Source organism: Coturnix japonica, chromosome 38, assembly GCF_054131305.1.
Source record: "Coturnix japonica strain WE chromosome 38, WE-NBRP24, whole genome shotgun sequence".
In the NCBI taxonomy this organism is placed as follows: domain Eukaryota; kingdom Metazoa; phylum Chordata; class Aves; order Galliformes; family Phasianidae; genus Coturnix; species Coturnix japonica.
Window position 1 is genome coordinate 4,359,780 of NC_140700.1, and position 15,391 is coordinate 4,375,170.

Below are 15,391 nucleotides of genomic sequence, written 5' to 3' on the forward strand. Positions count from 1 at the left end.
TGGGAGGGTGATGCTGCTGCAGCATCTGTGTTTGTCAGAACAATGAGACAGGCTGTGGTGGGGAGACAACAGAGGATGGCAGGCTCTTGTTGGTGCCCAGAAAGAGCCTGCCTTGTGCTGGTTGAGAGCCTGATCTGATGCTGAAGATATCCCCTGCTACTGATTGGTTGGATTTTCATGACCTCCAAACAACAAAGATGTGTTCTGAGTCAGACTTTGTGACCACAGCTGCTGGGTGGAGTGGGAGGAGTGGAATAATGAGATCTGGGACCTTTCAAATTGGGCTGTGAAATATCTCTGGGAGTGTTTGCAGAGGACCTGGGTGATGTGCTGGCAGGTTGCAAGGCTTTCCTATCCATTCAACAGACTGGGGTACATGGAGACCTCTGCTGCCATCTTAGCACCACGTGTCTCAGGGACAAATGTTGCTCTTCATCTGCTAATTGCTTGCATGGCACAAATGGCAGTGAGCTTTACTTCCATCGCTACCCACTTTATTGCCTATGGGTACATTCATGTTCCTTAATCTAGAAGTAACCATGCATTGCAATTGGCACAGGGGTGTTGTGTTTGGTGCATAGATGGGACTGCATGGATGCTCGACAGCACTCAGCACACTTGATTCTGCATTACTTTAGTGCAACAGGAAAATAAGTAATTCACAGAGGTAACAGTGAAAATTCTGATCTCCAGAACCTGCATCCAAAGCTTGATGATATTTTTGGCTGAATGCTTTCCCATGCTGGTCTCCTTGACAAGGCAATTTCAGATTGCATTTATTTAGACATCTGGGATGAATCAGGCAACCTCAGCCATTACAAATCCTACCGACTGTGCTACATAATGAGCCATCTGGCCAAAGCTGCTGCACATCCCAGCTCCAACAGGTGGGAGCGGGTACCTCCTGCGAGGAGCTGCCCCAGGATGGATCCATCAGCTTCCTGAGCATTGTGGCTGTTACCTGTTTATGGCTGAGATCTGCTATGAAAAGCACCTCAAGGCTTGAAACAAATGCAGAGAGGCTTCTGGATATTGGTGGATGTGATTGAAGCTGGGCGTTGGGCCACTATCGACATCAGGCTTGGTATATAGATAAATGGGCTTGCTTCGCAGGTGAAACCTGTAAGCTCTAGCTTGCTGATTTCAATCGCTGCTTTCAGAGGTGGTTACATCTAGTTGTCTTATGTAATTTGGCACCCAGGGATTTCAAACTGGCTGAACTGGTGGAAAATTCCTATTTCATAACACTCGGGAAAGCAAGTGGTGAGGAAGGGCTCCTGGTTGCTTTGTTCCTTTCCCCTTGCTGTATCAGGGGATGCAGCAAACACTGACCCACACCAGGAAACCTGATTTCCCTCTTTAAATATCAAAGCAAAAACAAAACTAAGTTGGTTTTTTTCCCTCTATGTCAGTAACTGTTAAATATCAACAACAACGAGAGCGTATTCCATGAAGGTTCATTGTGGTTGGGGAAAGGAAAAAAAAAAACTAACAAAAAAACAACCCAAAACTGTGTTTTTTTTAAATGTCAGCCAGCTCCAGATTTAACCTTATTGTTTCTCTCCCTCCTGAAGTTCCCAACCCCATCCCCTGCTGGGACTGAGTCACGCTTTGTCGCTGAGCTCCCAGCTCTGCTCTGCTCGCTGTTTCTGGCCGTTCTGTTCTATGCTCTGAATGAAGCTCACTAACCCACCTCCAAAATTTAGGGTGTCAGCTGAAGAAACAGAACATTTCAAAGCTGACTCCCATGCTCTGTAGAAAATCAATTATTATAATGGCCCTGTTATTGACGGGTGTGTGGGCTGTCTTTCTCATGGGTGAGATGATGACATAAATCTGGGACTGAGCATTCTCTTCGTCACCGTTTTCCCTCTTGGCAGCTCAGTGGCTGTTTCCTGTGCCTCTGGGAGTGGCGGTGGCTCCAGAACAGGCTGTTTCCAATGTGCCTCTATGAGCTATCTGCGTCCTTCCTTGTGGCTGAAGCCCCTCTCAGCATCTCCATAGTTACCTCTGCATCCTCCTGCAGTCATGGCTGTGTGTGCACAACCATCTCACGAGGATTTCTGTGCTCCAGAGTAATCTACCTCCATCTATTTCCTCTTGTCAACTTCTATCTGAAAAGATACGGCTTTTCCCTTGTCCTGCATCCCTTTCTTTGCTGCTATTGACTGTATGATGGAACGCTTTAATTCACGCACCAGGCAATGAGTCCACTCCTCTGCCTCACCTCATTTGTACGTCTGCTTTTTGACAGCCAAAGTTTCAGCTTTCAGTCCTGTGTTGCAGTTGTTTGTGAGGGCTGCTCTGCAGTACAGTTTTACCCAGGTTGCCCTTTTCTTGCCTAAACTGGGGGCTTCAGTTCTTCTCTGGGAAGGTATTGCTTAGGGGATGAAATGAGAAGGCTTTCTCAAGGCTTCTGCAGTACAGTCCATACTCTTGTGGTGGCCTGGTTTGATTTTGCTCTTACCCCAAGGGAGGTTGAGTTTGCTCAAGCTGAGCACAGCAAGGGAGGCACCATCACTACCTGAGTTACAAAGTCATTCAATTGTCAAGCCCGTTAAGCATCAAATTCTCCTTTAAAACCAGAGGCTTTGACATTCAGTGAAGAACAGCATCACTTCAATGTCAGGAAGGTCTATTCTTAGCACGTCAGTAAAAAAAAAAGGGGGGGGGAGAAAAAAAAGTCTTTGGGGGGAGAGAAAAAAAACCAACACAATTTTACCAAAGTGAACCTTGTCAGACATGATCAATTTGTCTCCCATTCAGAGTGACCTGGTCCTTGCTGCCTGCCAGAGAACAAACCTTGATGACACAGCGCAATAAATTAAGATTGCCAGATCTCCCCGTAATTAATTTTCTTGCAGTGCAGGTTTGGCAAGGAATAATTTACCTCCGAGCTGACTAAATCACTGGTGGTGGTGGTGGCTTTGTTTTGCTCTCTGCTCTTCCCCCTTTCTTTTCATGGCACCTTTCTCCTTGGCTGTTGTAACAGCCACCCCCCATCCCCTTATTCACACCTCAACCTTCAGCTCTCAGCACTGTGCCCCCTCCTCAGCTGGATGCTCTTGCAAGGCTTTTGCCTCAATTATTTCTCACTGGACAACTTCATTTGAGTTCATGCCAACAGCAGAACGATCCATAGCCTGGGCAGCCTTCAGAGTCACTTGTCCCAGCTACAATTCTTGGAATCAGTGCTTTGGAAGAAGTTCAGTTTATAATAATTTTACAATCTAATCCTCAATTAAAGGAGAAAAAGGATTTATTTAGCACACTAGGAAGTGAGAAAAGATGTCTGTGCTACTTCTTCAAAGCTGTGTGTCCTCAGCTCTGCTTATAACAAGCTGGGGGATGTATTCAAGGACTGAGAAAGCGCAATGAGCTGTATCCAGCCGTCCTGAAAAAGCCACATAAATGTCTTTGTGACTCTAATTAGATGGGGACAGAGTTCTAACTATTACTAAACTTCTATTCCCAAAGAAGAAATTTAATCACTGCAGGTTGGTGCTGGAACAAGGCTGTGTTACCAAAGCAGATTCTGCTCTCGCCTGTGTACGTCCTGACCATCCCTGGAGAGCCGGCCAGCCACGTGCTGCTGGTTTGTTGGCTCTCTTTAGTATTCATGCAGGGGAGTTCATGTGAAAATTAGTCACACTTCTGACTTGAGAAAACTTTCTCAGCCCAGAAATTAATCCGATATCAGGGGAATTAGAAATTCAAATGGGGGAAATAATACACTGCGGACCTTATAAAAGCTGCCATCAATCATATCGGCATCAGCCTCGGTGATACGTTTCTTTGCCATCAATGGGAACATGGTCCAATGAGTAAAGGAAAAAGTGAACTGGGATGCAGCTTCAGCATCCTGCCTGGCCAGGATGTTGTTGGAGCTGCTTTGCAATGTGATCCATGGTTGTGTGTGTGATGCAGCCGCTTACCTTCTGTGCCCGGCGCTTGTCGGCACGTTGGTTCTGGTGGTAGATGCGACTGAAGTTGGAGACTATGACAGGAACAGGCAGGGCGATGACCAGCACCCCACTCAGCGAGCAGATGGAGCCGAAGATCTTCCCAGCAATGGTCTTGGGCACCATGTCACCGTAGCTAGGGGGAAACACACACATATGGGAGGTTCTCCCTTCAGACCCATGTAGTGACTCCCAAAGCCTTTCCAGGTTCTCTGAGCAGCAATTAGAGCATCCTGATAGCAATGCTTAGACAAGCAACAAATCCCTCATGCTGTTGACCCAGGTTCTTTAGATTGCATGTAAACACATAAGCACTGCTCTGCTAAGTGCTTTTTTTGGGGGTCTTTCTGCAGTTTGTGGGTTTTATTTTGCAAGTTACGAAAGTTTTCTGCAGGAGTTTTATACTTAAGCTTTAACATTGGCTCTAAGTAGAGAAAACCAATGTGCTTTGTCCAATTGCACATTGCTGAGGTTCCACACCTCGCAGCCCAGCTCCTGATAATAAGGAGGGCACCAGAGGTTGGCAGTGCAGATGTTGCTACCCTGAGCACCACCAGTGCAATGGAAGCCTCCATTGGAGGCTCATTCTCCTCTGTAGTTTGTCGTCTCCAATTGGCTTCAAAGTTATCATCTGCAAATGGAAACCCATTCAGAAAGTGGAGGTGTGTTCTGATCGTGTAGCAAAAGGTTCCTTTGTAGCTGATGCTCCTAGAGTAAGGCAGGAATGTGATTCTCACAGGCACTGACTGAGTTCACAGGCCTTGTTTCAGCGAGATATTTAGGTGGTGTTTTATTGTAAGAAAAAAAAATAGGTTTGGCACCAAAATGGCCACGTGCAAACCACCGGAGTGCATGAATTCCCACAGTGGCTCAGGAGGTCAGCACAGGAAACCCCATTGCAAACACTGCTGAAGTTTTGTAGGAGACAGGAAAACGATGCTAGAAGTAAAGGCTGAGCCCTTCGAGGGGCAACAAGTGGTTTCTCTTTGCTATCAGATGGTGTTTGGGGTTTCTTTGGGATATTTTGGTGTTTGATGGAGCAAATATTGATAGTAAAGTGATTTATAGTCGGGCCTTTATTTTTCAGACATCACTTGTGTAAGCTCAGTTGTTCCAAGCAGGATCCTTCTGCATTCACCTGCCTTCACTGCACTCAGACCCCTCGCAATACCACAAATCAATAATGTGCTATTTATGTCTGTTAACTTTCTAGCTGCTGCTGCTTCATGCCAAGACAGTTTTGAAGCTCTTGCCAAGTGACAAGGTCTCCTACCTCATTTAACACTGTTCTAAAAAAAAAAAAATAAGAATCTTTCTCTATTTTTCCTGCTGCCCCTTCACACAGTAGGGCTGAAAATTAATCATATGCCTCTAATGTGATCTTGGTGACCTGGAGTACTGAGAGAAAGCCCTTCAGTGCATTGGTACAAAGTATAATGATAAGCGTCTGGCTCACAGCCTCGTTGAGTTTTCTCCTTGCACCCAGGCTGAGTTTCCTCATTACTTGTGACTTCAGAGCAGATGCTTTTAACACCCTCAGGGTAGATCTGGGAGAACAGAGAAGGGTTTTGGTTTTTTTTGCTGGGGAGGTGCAGAACTTTGTTTGCAAAACCATTATGAGGGATATCGGGATGGAAAATGTGGCACTGGCTGGAGCAGGTGGTGCAGACATGGGAGGGAGAATTTCTCCTCCTAGTGCCATCACTCCTCTGCATCTGATGCAGAATTACCTGCAGAGGGATTGGAAGGGGGGCTCTGAGCTGTATGGGGGGCTCTGGGCCATATGGGGCACATTACAGCAGTGTTCTCCAGCTTTGCTGGGCTACTGACCTACAAGGGAAGTGTCAGCAACAACGGGACACGTCCTAGCTTTGTGATCACAGCGCTGCTGTGCTTTGGTGACTTGGGCCATTTTTAGATGACCTATTCTTAAAAAGAAAGCTTCATTCAGACCTTGAAGGTTTCTGGGTTAGCTCCAGGTGTGCATTCCTTTCAGCACCGTTGCCATGCTGGGCTTAGAGTTCATGCATTACTCTGACATCTGCAGGGGAGAGGAACAAGGCAGAATACAAAGCAGTGGCAGCGTTCAGACCTGAATTGCATTTGATGAGCTGTGCCAGGGGTGGCTTAGAGCTGGCACAGCAGCTGCACTCTGTCTCATCCTGTTGAGGAAGGTGCGTGTGAATGTCAGTGCTGCAGATATTAGACTTGCCTTTAATTTGGGTTGGGATGAGGCTTGGATGGAACCAGTAACTTGCTGCCTTTCTACCCGTGCTTATACTGACATACGTGTGGCTCCTGCAATGTTAATTACTGAGTGACAATTTGTTTTTGTCCCGGATGGCACACGGGGCATCTTTATAACAGAGACAGAACCGAATAATCTCAAGTATTGGATTTCAGTTAGTGCTAATTGGGTATTTTTAAACCTGAACTTTTTTCTTTTAATGGAATGAAAGCATCCAACTTTCCCATTCATTTGTTTCATACATGGCAACTTGTCACCTAAAAAAACTCCTACAGAAAGTGTGTTTTAAGTAATTAATCAATAAGCTCATTAGAGCAGTAAGAAGATAGAAGAGTGAGGTCATGATTAACATTCAGAGGCTCAAGCCTTTCATACAAACAACAGAGGCCACAAATTCGATAGTTTTTTTTATTTTCCTGTGACCTTTCATAAATCATTTCAGCTTTTTGGACCTCAGTTCTCCATTGCTGAGATGGCATTTGGTCACCTGCTCTGCCTTCTTGGTTGGGTGATGTTATGAGTGCCCTGAGCCCTGAGTGCACCCAGCAGAACCCCAAGTGCTGCTGAGTTACCAGTGTTAATAATGCAAAGCATTGCAGAGAAAGCTGGAGGCAGCAGCCTGTACGTGGCTGTGGGCACATCCAGAGATAAACACTGAGGATTGGCTAGGTTAGAAGTGGAACATGCCTAGAGGTAAACACATTTGCTGTTTATTTTGCCAGAAATGCAGTTGGATGGCAGCAGATTGGCCAGCTTACAGCTGCTGAATTGGTTGTTCTGCTCACTGCCTGTGCTATGCTGCACCTGCGGCTGTGTGCTGCTGCACACAGAGGTTTGTGACCCATAGGTGCTCTGCAGCTTCAGCATGGTCACCCTATGCTTAACATGGCTCTTCTCCTTCCTGGTGTTTCTTTACAGCAGCATTTCCATCTCAGGATGCTCTGTGAGCAATGAGGCTCACACCCACAAAGCCTCCCAACAAACAAACCAGAAGCAAAGCATTAAGAAAGCACTTCTAAGTGCTCAGTCTGTAGGCTGGGAAAGGCTGTGAGTATCGAGCTTCAGTATTTTATTTATTTGTTTTGGGATGTCTTTGTTCTTAGAGTATAAAAGGGGTCATATGGCACGCACTGTAATTAGCAGCTATTAGCCCTGGCAACATAATGTGCTGCTGTTTTTCTCCCTGTCAATGAAGAAAATGTTTTCAAATAGAGGTCACTGCTTCCGAGCTCTGGTTTTAGCAGCAGAGGTGTCTGGATGCTGCTTAGCTCCTCCAGCTGGAGACAGCAATAAATAAGGTGCTGAGCAGCTCATCAAATGACTCACTCTAAAAATAGGCTCTCAGCAGCATTTCTGGTGATCTTTTCTCTCTGTGCAATGCTCACAGCCTTACAAAGAGGGGTTTGTAGTAACAAACGGCGCTGTGGGGATAGTGGAGGAGCTTTGCAGAGGATGCTCTTTTCCAGCAGTCCTCTATCATGCCAGCTTTCCAGGCACTGTGGATATCAGGAATGTGCCCGGGGAGGGCCTTAATGTTCGTTAAATATTATTATTGGATGGTTATTGTTGGTGCTGGTTCCTGTGATGTAAAGGGGATCAGAGTGCAATTGGCATTTGGTAAGCCTGTATCCCAACACCTCTCTTAGCAGAGCAGCCATGTGCTGCTTTAGATCTGTTTACTGTTCTGCTTTATACCACTATTAACATCTCTCTGAGTTTCTTACTCTCCAACCTTTTGCCCAGTGCTGTAAGGTCAAAATGCAGTTTCCCTCAAGCCTTTACCTTCTGCTTTTAGGACAGCAAGGACAGAATAGCAAGGCAATGTGTTGCATTGGGGAATATGGTTTGGAACGCTTTTTGCATGAGAGAATAAAGCATGGAATTAACGTGTAACTTCCCAGGTGTGAGAGATCCTTTTCTGTACTGTAAGTAAATCGCTCTGCCTTGCTTTCGTTTACACAAAGGGGAAAAATGACTCAAATTCAGCCAGAAAGTCTCAGTTGCATTGTGAGGCTGTGTCACATCTGACAGCTCAGAGGAGCTGATGTCCCTCTGTTTAATAGGTACAAGTCCAAGGTAATTATGCTAATGCTTCTTTGAACCTCCAGTGAAATAATGATCGTGTCACTTCCAATGATGCAATGAAAACAAAGGCAAGTATTACTCATTCCTCCCTTGTTTTTGCACATGACAAATGAACAGGGGTTTTAAAGCTATAATGCAGGACTGGTGCCACTCAAATCTTCCCTTTAGGGTTTCATTCCCTCTTCCTCTGCCCTGTTCCTGATTTCATGTGCCCTGCTGGATGTAGCCCATCAAACCCAGACCTCTCAGAGCTCACACATGCCACGTTCCTCCCCAGCACCATTTATCCTCTCACCCATTCCAGATCTCCAAAGATGCTATTGCCATTTTCAGCATATATTTTCAGGGCTATCTCGGATAAGTTCTGTGTTGATTAATTAGTTAATATTGGCATGCTATTTTCCAAAGGTAAAGTTGTTTTGAAGTTGTTTTGTGGACACAGACCATGGGGTGTCGGTGAGGATGTCGTGGTACATCTCATGTCAGCTCTTCCAGCCTCCTACACCCAGGCAGGGCGCGATGCACCACTGAGCAGCCAACATGCGAGGACTGCGAGCAGGCTGTCAAGTGACAGACTGGAATGGCAGTCTGCTGTGTCTGGGGAAGTACAGAGCGATTTCATGCTAGGCTTCTCTTACATTAAGTATACTTATTTTCTGCCTTGTTTTGAGCTGGGCAGCTCCCCAGCTGGGTATTCAACTTCTGTGATATTTGGCTTGGGTTTTTACACTTCTGTTTTCTCTTGCTCTAGCATATTTTAGTTGTTAATGTTTACACGGATGCTCTCATCCTCCCTGGATATGCTGCTGAAATTACATCCAGCAGCCAAGCTGTGAGGGGCTGTGTTCTATAGATGCCTATCAGCAGTAGCGACAGGAGCTTATCTGCAGCACTCAGGCTGGTTTGGGCTTAGTGAAGAGTTGTGGTCAGCAGTTGCTTAGCGGGGGGCTTTGACATAGTGTTGATTGATAAGTGTTGATGCTGTTAAGCTCTTTTCTCATTCTAATGAAAGTGCAAGCAATGAAATGAGGAGCGTCTCAAACTGAGAGGGATTCCTTATGGTGCCAGAAGCTGTTTTGTAGGAACTTAGTGGTTCAGGATAACTGTGGGGAACTTGCTAGAGTAGGGTTGCATGGGGGGGATTTCTGCTCCTGGGCAGCCCACACTAAACCCTCCTCAAAGCCATGTTAAAGCCTTAGGTGGACTTGAGTCAGTTGTAGCCTGCCCAGTGCTGTACTTGCTCCAGAGCTATGACCTAACTGTGGAGGCCTTTGGTAGCATCTGGTGGCATAAATGTTCCTTACAACAGCAGCGTTCCCTGCCTAAAGCAACAGGAGTGTTTATGTAGACTCAAGAATAAACTGAGTCAGTTATTGAATACACGGAGTGTTAAGAATACTTAATATATGCACACACACACACTGGTTCCATTTATTCTCTTTGGCTTGGATCGACTTCTCAGCCTGTAGGCTGTTAAAACAGATGGTCTGAATTTGGGTAACATTCAGACCTTGAGTTTAAGCTAAAACCAGAATTCCACTGGCAAGGAAAGTAGGTCAGAAAGCTAAAGCCCCTACTCCTAAATGGATGAAAGGCTTCTAATCAAATGTTCTCTATTACCATTCATTAAAAGGAGCATAGGAAGGAATGTCAGAGACCTTGGAAGTAAGGGCTGCAATGAGAGCCGCCTTAGTCTGAATGGCAGAGAGCTCCTGTTGGCTCTTCTCAATGGCAGAACTGGGGTTCTCCAGCTGTCATTGTCACAACAGAAAGTGACAGGAATAGGAAGTGAAGCCTGGAACTTCCCATTGGCCCATGTAACTCAGAACTCATGCAGGGTGGTTGTCTATTCCTTAATAAGAATGGCACTTTGCTGCATCATTCCATCTCATCAATGATATGCTATTTTTTGGTATGATATCTCGCTTTTCTGTACAGCCACCTCATAGAACCTACACAAAAAGGAACACAAAATCTGCTGAGGTAACAGCTGTAGAGAAAAGGAGGAACTGACTTCAGTGAAGAACCCGTATAGGGAGATCTGTATTTCCCTTTGTAGAAAATGCCCCCGTTCTTAACCTCTCCACCTCACTGTCTGTAATGGATGTTCCCTTGGCTCTGTTCCCTTTGGTTGTCACAAAGCCAGGAGTGAACTCAGTTTTCTTATTCCTCAAGCACCAGCATGCAGCCAGGCTGTCCCCTGTGCTTCTGATCCTCCACTCTCAGTGCCAGTACTGAGGATGCAGGCAGGATGCCCCGAGAGGCTTTGTGTGGGTGCTGGGTGCTGCTGCTGTTTGGGGAATAGCTCATTGCTGTGTTGTGACAGTGGGGACTTTTTATCATATATGAACAAAAGAACCCCCTTGGGTTCTTTCTTTGCTGACCAAACATCCACCCCTGGCTGTTTATCTCCATACAGAAGGTTTTTCCCTGATGGGGAAAGCGTGATGTTATATCCACAGCCTCCTGTTGCCTTGGTAATTTTAGCTTTTCACCCTGAAACTAACAGAAAGCTCTTCTTTGGTCAATATTTAGTTTAATTTAAATTCTAATGTGGGCACTCAAACTCAGTAATGAGAATCAGGCTGTGCAGGGGTACAGGGCTCCCCTTGGCCCTGATAGCACACAGCAGCAGGCAGTGCCTGTAATGGGGCTTTGCTCCTGTTTTACTTATGGGTCCCCTTCATGCTGCAGGAAGCCTGGGGTGCTGTGAGGATGGGATGGCAGTGTGCTGAGCAGAGCTACTGCAAGCACATGCAGCATTGTGGTCATCTTCCTTGTTTGCCCATCATTTGCAATCTGTCTGCAGATGAGCAGAGGTGTATTTTATCCAATAGAGAATTAAAGGCATTCAAATAATGTGGACCAACAGCTATGCAGCCACCTGTTACTGAATGATCCCTTCAACCTGGATTTTCTTACTGTGACCCCAAACAACACCTTTAACCTGTTTCCCATCACGATGGGGCATAAGGGATGCTCAGGAAATAAAGGAGACTACGTACGCTAAAGGCCTTTTAATTTACTTCATTCATTATTAACTGGAGAAGAATCCTCCTATTATTCGGAGTGAAAACCTCATACAATTACCTGATAGTAGAATCAGTTCTTTTTTAGAGCATTAAAACCCTCTGAAAAAGAAAGCTCACTGGAAATCTGCAGGCTGAAGTGAGTGGTTGGGGTGCTGTGCAATCAGACTGTGCTCTCCTAATCTCTGGGCTGAAGGCTCCCTGCTCTCGAGTTCTTAACTCTGGTGTCAACTCATAAGCAATGTTGGGTTTCTGCTTTCATGTTATCCTCGTCTGTTTCTTTTCTGTCTTTCTTTTAAGCAGCTTCAGCGTCCATGCTGAGCCGTGTCACATTCAAAACGATACACATACTGTGCATTTTAATGAGCTGCTAACACTGATTATAGAAAAAGCAATCTCAGAGATATTTACCAAGTCAAAAGGAGTTTGGGGGGGGTGAGGGGAGAAGCCTATGGGGAATTAATTAGCTTTTTAAGAAGTGGCTTTTTGAAAGCCTCAGCTTCTGGAACAGTAGAACTTGGAACTGGAAAGAGTTTCAAGGGGTCGAAGGATTGAACAGAAGGAGTGTGTTGTGGTGGAGTACTGCATATCCCAGCACTCTGTTGGTCAGTAAATGGGCACAGAACTGTTCCTACTCCAAAACCTTCATTGCCTTCATCACCTGCAGGGTGAGCAGAGAGGGACCAGAGCCTCAGCCCTGCAGTAATGAGTGGCCGATGCTTTCCATCTGGAGGTGACTGTCTTTGTGTGGTGCTTTCTCTTGCTGTGGCATTTGCAGCTTTGCCTCCCGTGTGGAGGTGGCAGCTCATCACTGCTGGCTAAAATAACAGGCAGATGCACAGCCAACCTATTTCTCACAGCTCCTGCAGGATGGTTTTTTGGCTGCTTTTGTAAGAGAGAAGCTGTTTTAATTTTGATCCTCTCCTTAGCAGTTTGGTTTCTTTAATTACATTTAAGCACCTAAGCTCCTCTTTAAATAACAGTCTGTAGTATTTTATAGTGAAGAATAGCTATAATTCTGTAAATTTGCATAGAATTACTCTCCTTGATCAAAAGTTCTGTTTTCAGCAGCCAGCAATTATGATCAAATATTGAAGCATATAAAGTTGGGTTAGTTGGAGTGAGAGATGCCACAGGTGAAGGGGACATTGCATGTCTAGAAGATAACGAGCTGCGTGCTCCTCTGTTCATCCTATTAGATCTATCAAATATGGACCTTAAATGCAATTTGACAAATATATATATTTAAAAGTAATGGCGGGGGGAACTCAGATCACTTGTCATCAAATAGAGAGGTATGAAAGGGATTGTTGCCTGGCTCTTCTAAGCTGAGCTGGGGTGCTCCCCCTGCATTGCAGAAGGCTGCTGGTGTGGGCGTGCTGTGTTCCACCTTCCTTGAGATACTTAATGACTCCTTCTCCACCCCCCCATCTCTTTTAATGCAAAATGTGCTCCAGAAAGGGCTGTGTTATGATTGCAGAACCATTATGCTATCCCTATTCATCACGCTTTCATTTGCTCCTGGGATGTGAAGATCACCTGTGGCCAGCTTGCTTTGCGCCTTACTGCAAGCTGGATGACTTCAGTATTACTTGCTCATAACGTGTTCCTTCTGCTTTCTTTTCTATGGATACATTTGGGTTTTTTGGAAGCCTTTAGGTCACTTCCCCTCATTTCGTTACTCTGAAGCAGAAAACAAAAAACTCCCGCGGCAGGGCAGCAAAAAAATTGCTGCAAAAGACAGTGAAAGCAAAGAGCTTTTCCTTCTGCTGGCTGCTCTTCTATCTTCTCCAAATGAGTGCCTCATTAAAAGAAAACTGATGAGCTTTAAGCACCAAATAGTGATCCAAAATTCATTCTGTTAATGCACGATGGATGAATAGGAGAAAAGATCCTTGTTTTCCTGGCTGTCCCCTGTGTGACAACAGCAATACACACACACACAGGCACCCCATGCTGCTTCCAGGGCAGAAATGTGCCATGGGGAAACAGCATCCCCTCCAAGTGCAGTTGGTAGCCCAGGTTTGTTCTGGCTGGGACACCTTTCCTCTTTGCTTCCCCTCTGGGTTGACCCTCATTTGGAGGACCCAGCAGTTCAGGCTCCATCTTTATCTGCATTTTAGAACATCTTATACATTTGCTCCTCTAAGAATGTGTTAATATTAATAACGCGTAGATAATTTTTCTGAGTAAGAAATCAAATTCACCTACATGCTGCCAGATCTACGCCTCCAGGGAAGTGTTCTGAGTCTAGAAGCTGGCTGAATAATTCTGTTCTATTTCAGACCTCCTCTTTCTTCAAAGGCAGACTAAGGGACCACGCTCCCAAATATCAGTTTCTCTTGAAATGTTTTGGATTTGTTAGAAATACATGTATTTATATACAAAGCATAAACTTTTAACTGAAAGCAACAAAAGCCAATTGACAGCATAAGCTTATTTGTGGGTACTTCCATTTCCCTTGTCTGTATTTGATTAAAACTGCTGTGGGTTTAATGTGATTTTTCTCCTAAACGGAACAAAAAACACAAGAAGAAAAATAGCCCTGCATGAAACTCCCTGTTATTTTCCGCACCACTGGAGTATTTTATCATCCTGAGCAAAAATTAACTGGAGCTGTCCGGGTTTGCCAGTGATTGATAGTGTCACCTTATATGTTACTAGTCAAAACTTGTTTTCTCTTCCTTCACTCCTCTGGGATTCAGGTGGGAGCTTTGCCAAAGCACGACGTTCCCTGCTGTGCAATTTGCAAAGCCAGCTGCACCAGCCGTGCTGTCACATGGAGCAACATAGAGAGCAGGGATGTGGCTCTGGGCAGCCTGGTCTGCTGGTTGGTGACCCTGCACATAGCAGGGGGGCTGAAATGAGATGATCATCGTGGTCCTTTCCAATCCAGACCATTTTATGGTTCTATGACAGCAGACCAAGCAGTGGTGTGTGTAGGGGTGTGCATTGCATTCTTTGCTTTAGCTCTGAGCTTCAGGATTGTGTTCTATTTGCTGCAAGACTGTGCAACGTGCACAGTGTTCTCCCTCCCTAACAATGCTCAGAAAGTTGATGTTGAACTTTTGGCTTCTCATCTCCCAGATGACAAAGCAGAAGGCTTGCAATGAAAATTAACTTGCTAATGAAAATCATTAGCACACAAAGGGACAGTCACTAAAATCAAACCCTGCTTTGCTTCCTGTAGTGCTTTTGAGTACTGCATGAGTAACAAAGGCTAAAGGAATAAATCATTGTGGTCTGCATGCTGGGACAAAGCTGCAGAGTGTTTCTTGTCCATATAGGTACCTTTAGCTTATATCTTATGCATTTGACCAGCCACATCTTTATGCCCTTCCATAAGTACTTCAGGAAAAACAGAAGCTTGAAAAGCTGAGCTTTTCCCTGTAGGTATCACACTTGGAACACTGAATTTGAGTTGGTGCCTTCATAGAAACACTCAACTGTGAAATCATTCTCTTTTGCAGTTACCGATTCGCTGCACTTCCTCCAGGTACAAACCACCTCAGATAGCACTATTTGCATTTATCTATGGGATTCATACCAGCAGGCTCAGCTCCCAAGGTGATTTTGCAACAAACAAACAAACGTAACTAAGCCAAAACAAAACATAAAGGCTGCAAAACAAACAGGAGCCCAGATCTGCCTCATGCATTTTCACCCTTTGTCCTCCCCATAGAAAAAGGAGAGATGTCGGAACTCAAATGTCTCACAATATGTTCTGCAAAAGCATTGCAACGTGCCATTTAGATCTGCCAGCATTTCATATTGTGACTGGCAAGAAGCTGCTGTACCTTTTCCTTGCAGATTAGTGCAACAGCTGTAATATCCACACAAAGTGATGTGAATTACCAACAGTTCTTACCAGTCTGGCTTAGGAATCGGGTAGGGGAAAAACATACACCGTAACTTTGTTTCTTTTTTGGTTGTTTTTTCCCTTGCATCAATGGGAAACAAACCAGATTTTGAACTCATTCCAGTGTAGGAAAATCTCTGGCTTGGCCTTTCTGCTGGGGAATTCAGTACACAGGTTTCCTTTGACTTATGTGAATTTTAAGCTCTGT

The 15,391-nt window shown here is 45.1% G+C and overlaps 1 protein-coding gene across 5 annotated transcripts in view; it reads right to left on the bottom strand.

The window, feature by feature from the left end:
- The window catches only part of KCND3 (potassium voltage-gated channel subfamily D member 3), an 84,471-nt gene that overhangs the window by 21,134 nt on the left and 47,946 nt on the right, over positions 1 to 15,391 (bottom strand). For all 5 annotated transcript variants that reach the window (XM_015885346.3, XM_015885349.3, XM_015885348.3 and 2 more), the window contains exon 3: positions 3,936 to 4,098. In XM_015885346.3, coding sequence (XP_015740832.1) covers positions 3,936 to 4,098 — 163 coding nt within the window. The remainder of the gene's footprint in view (positions 1 to 3,935; positions 4,099 to 15,391) is intronic.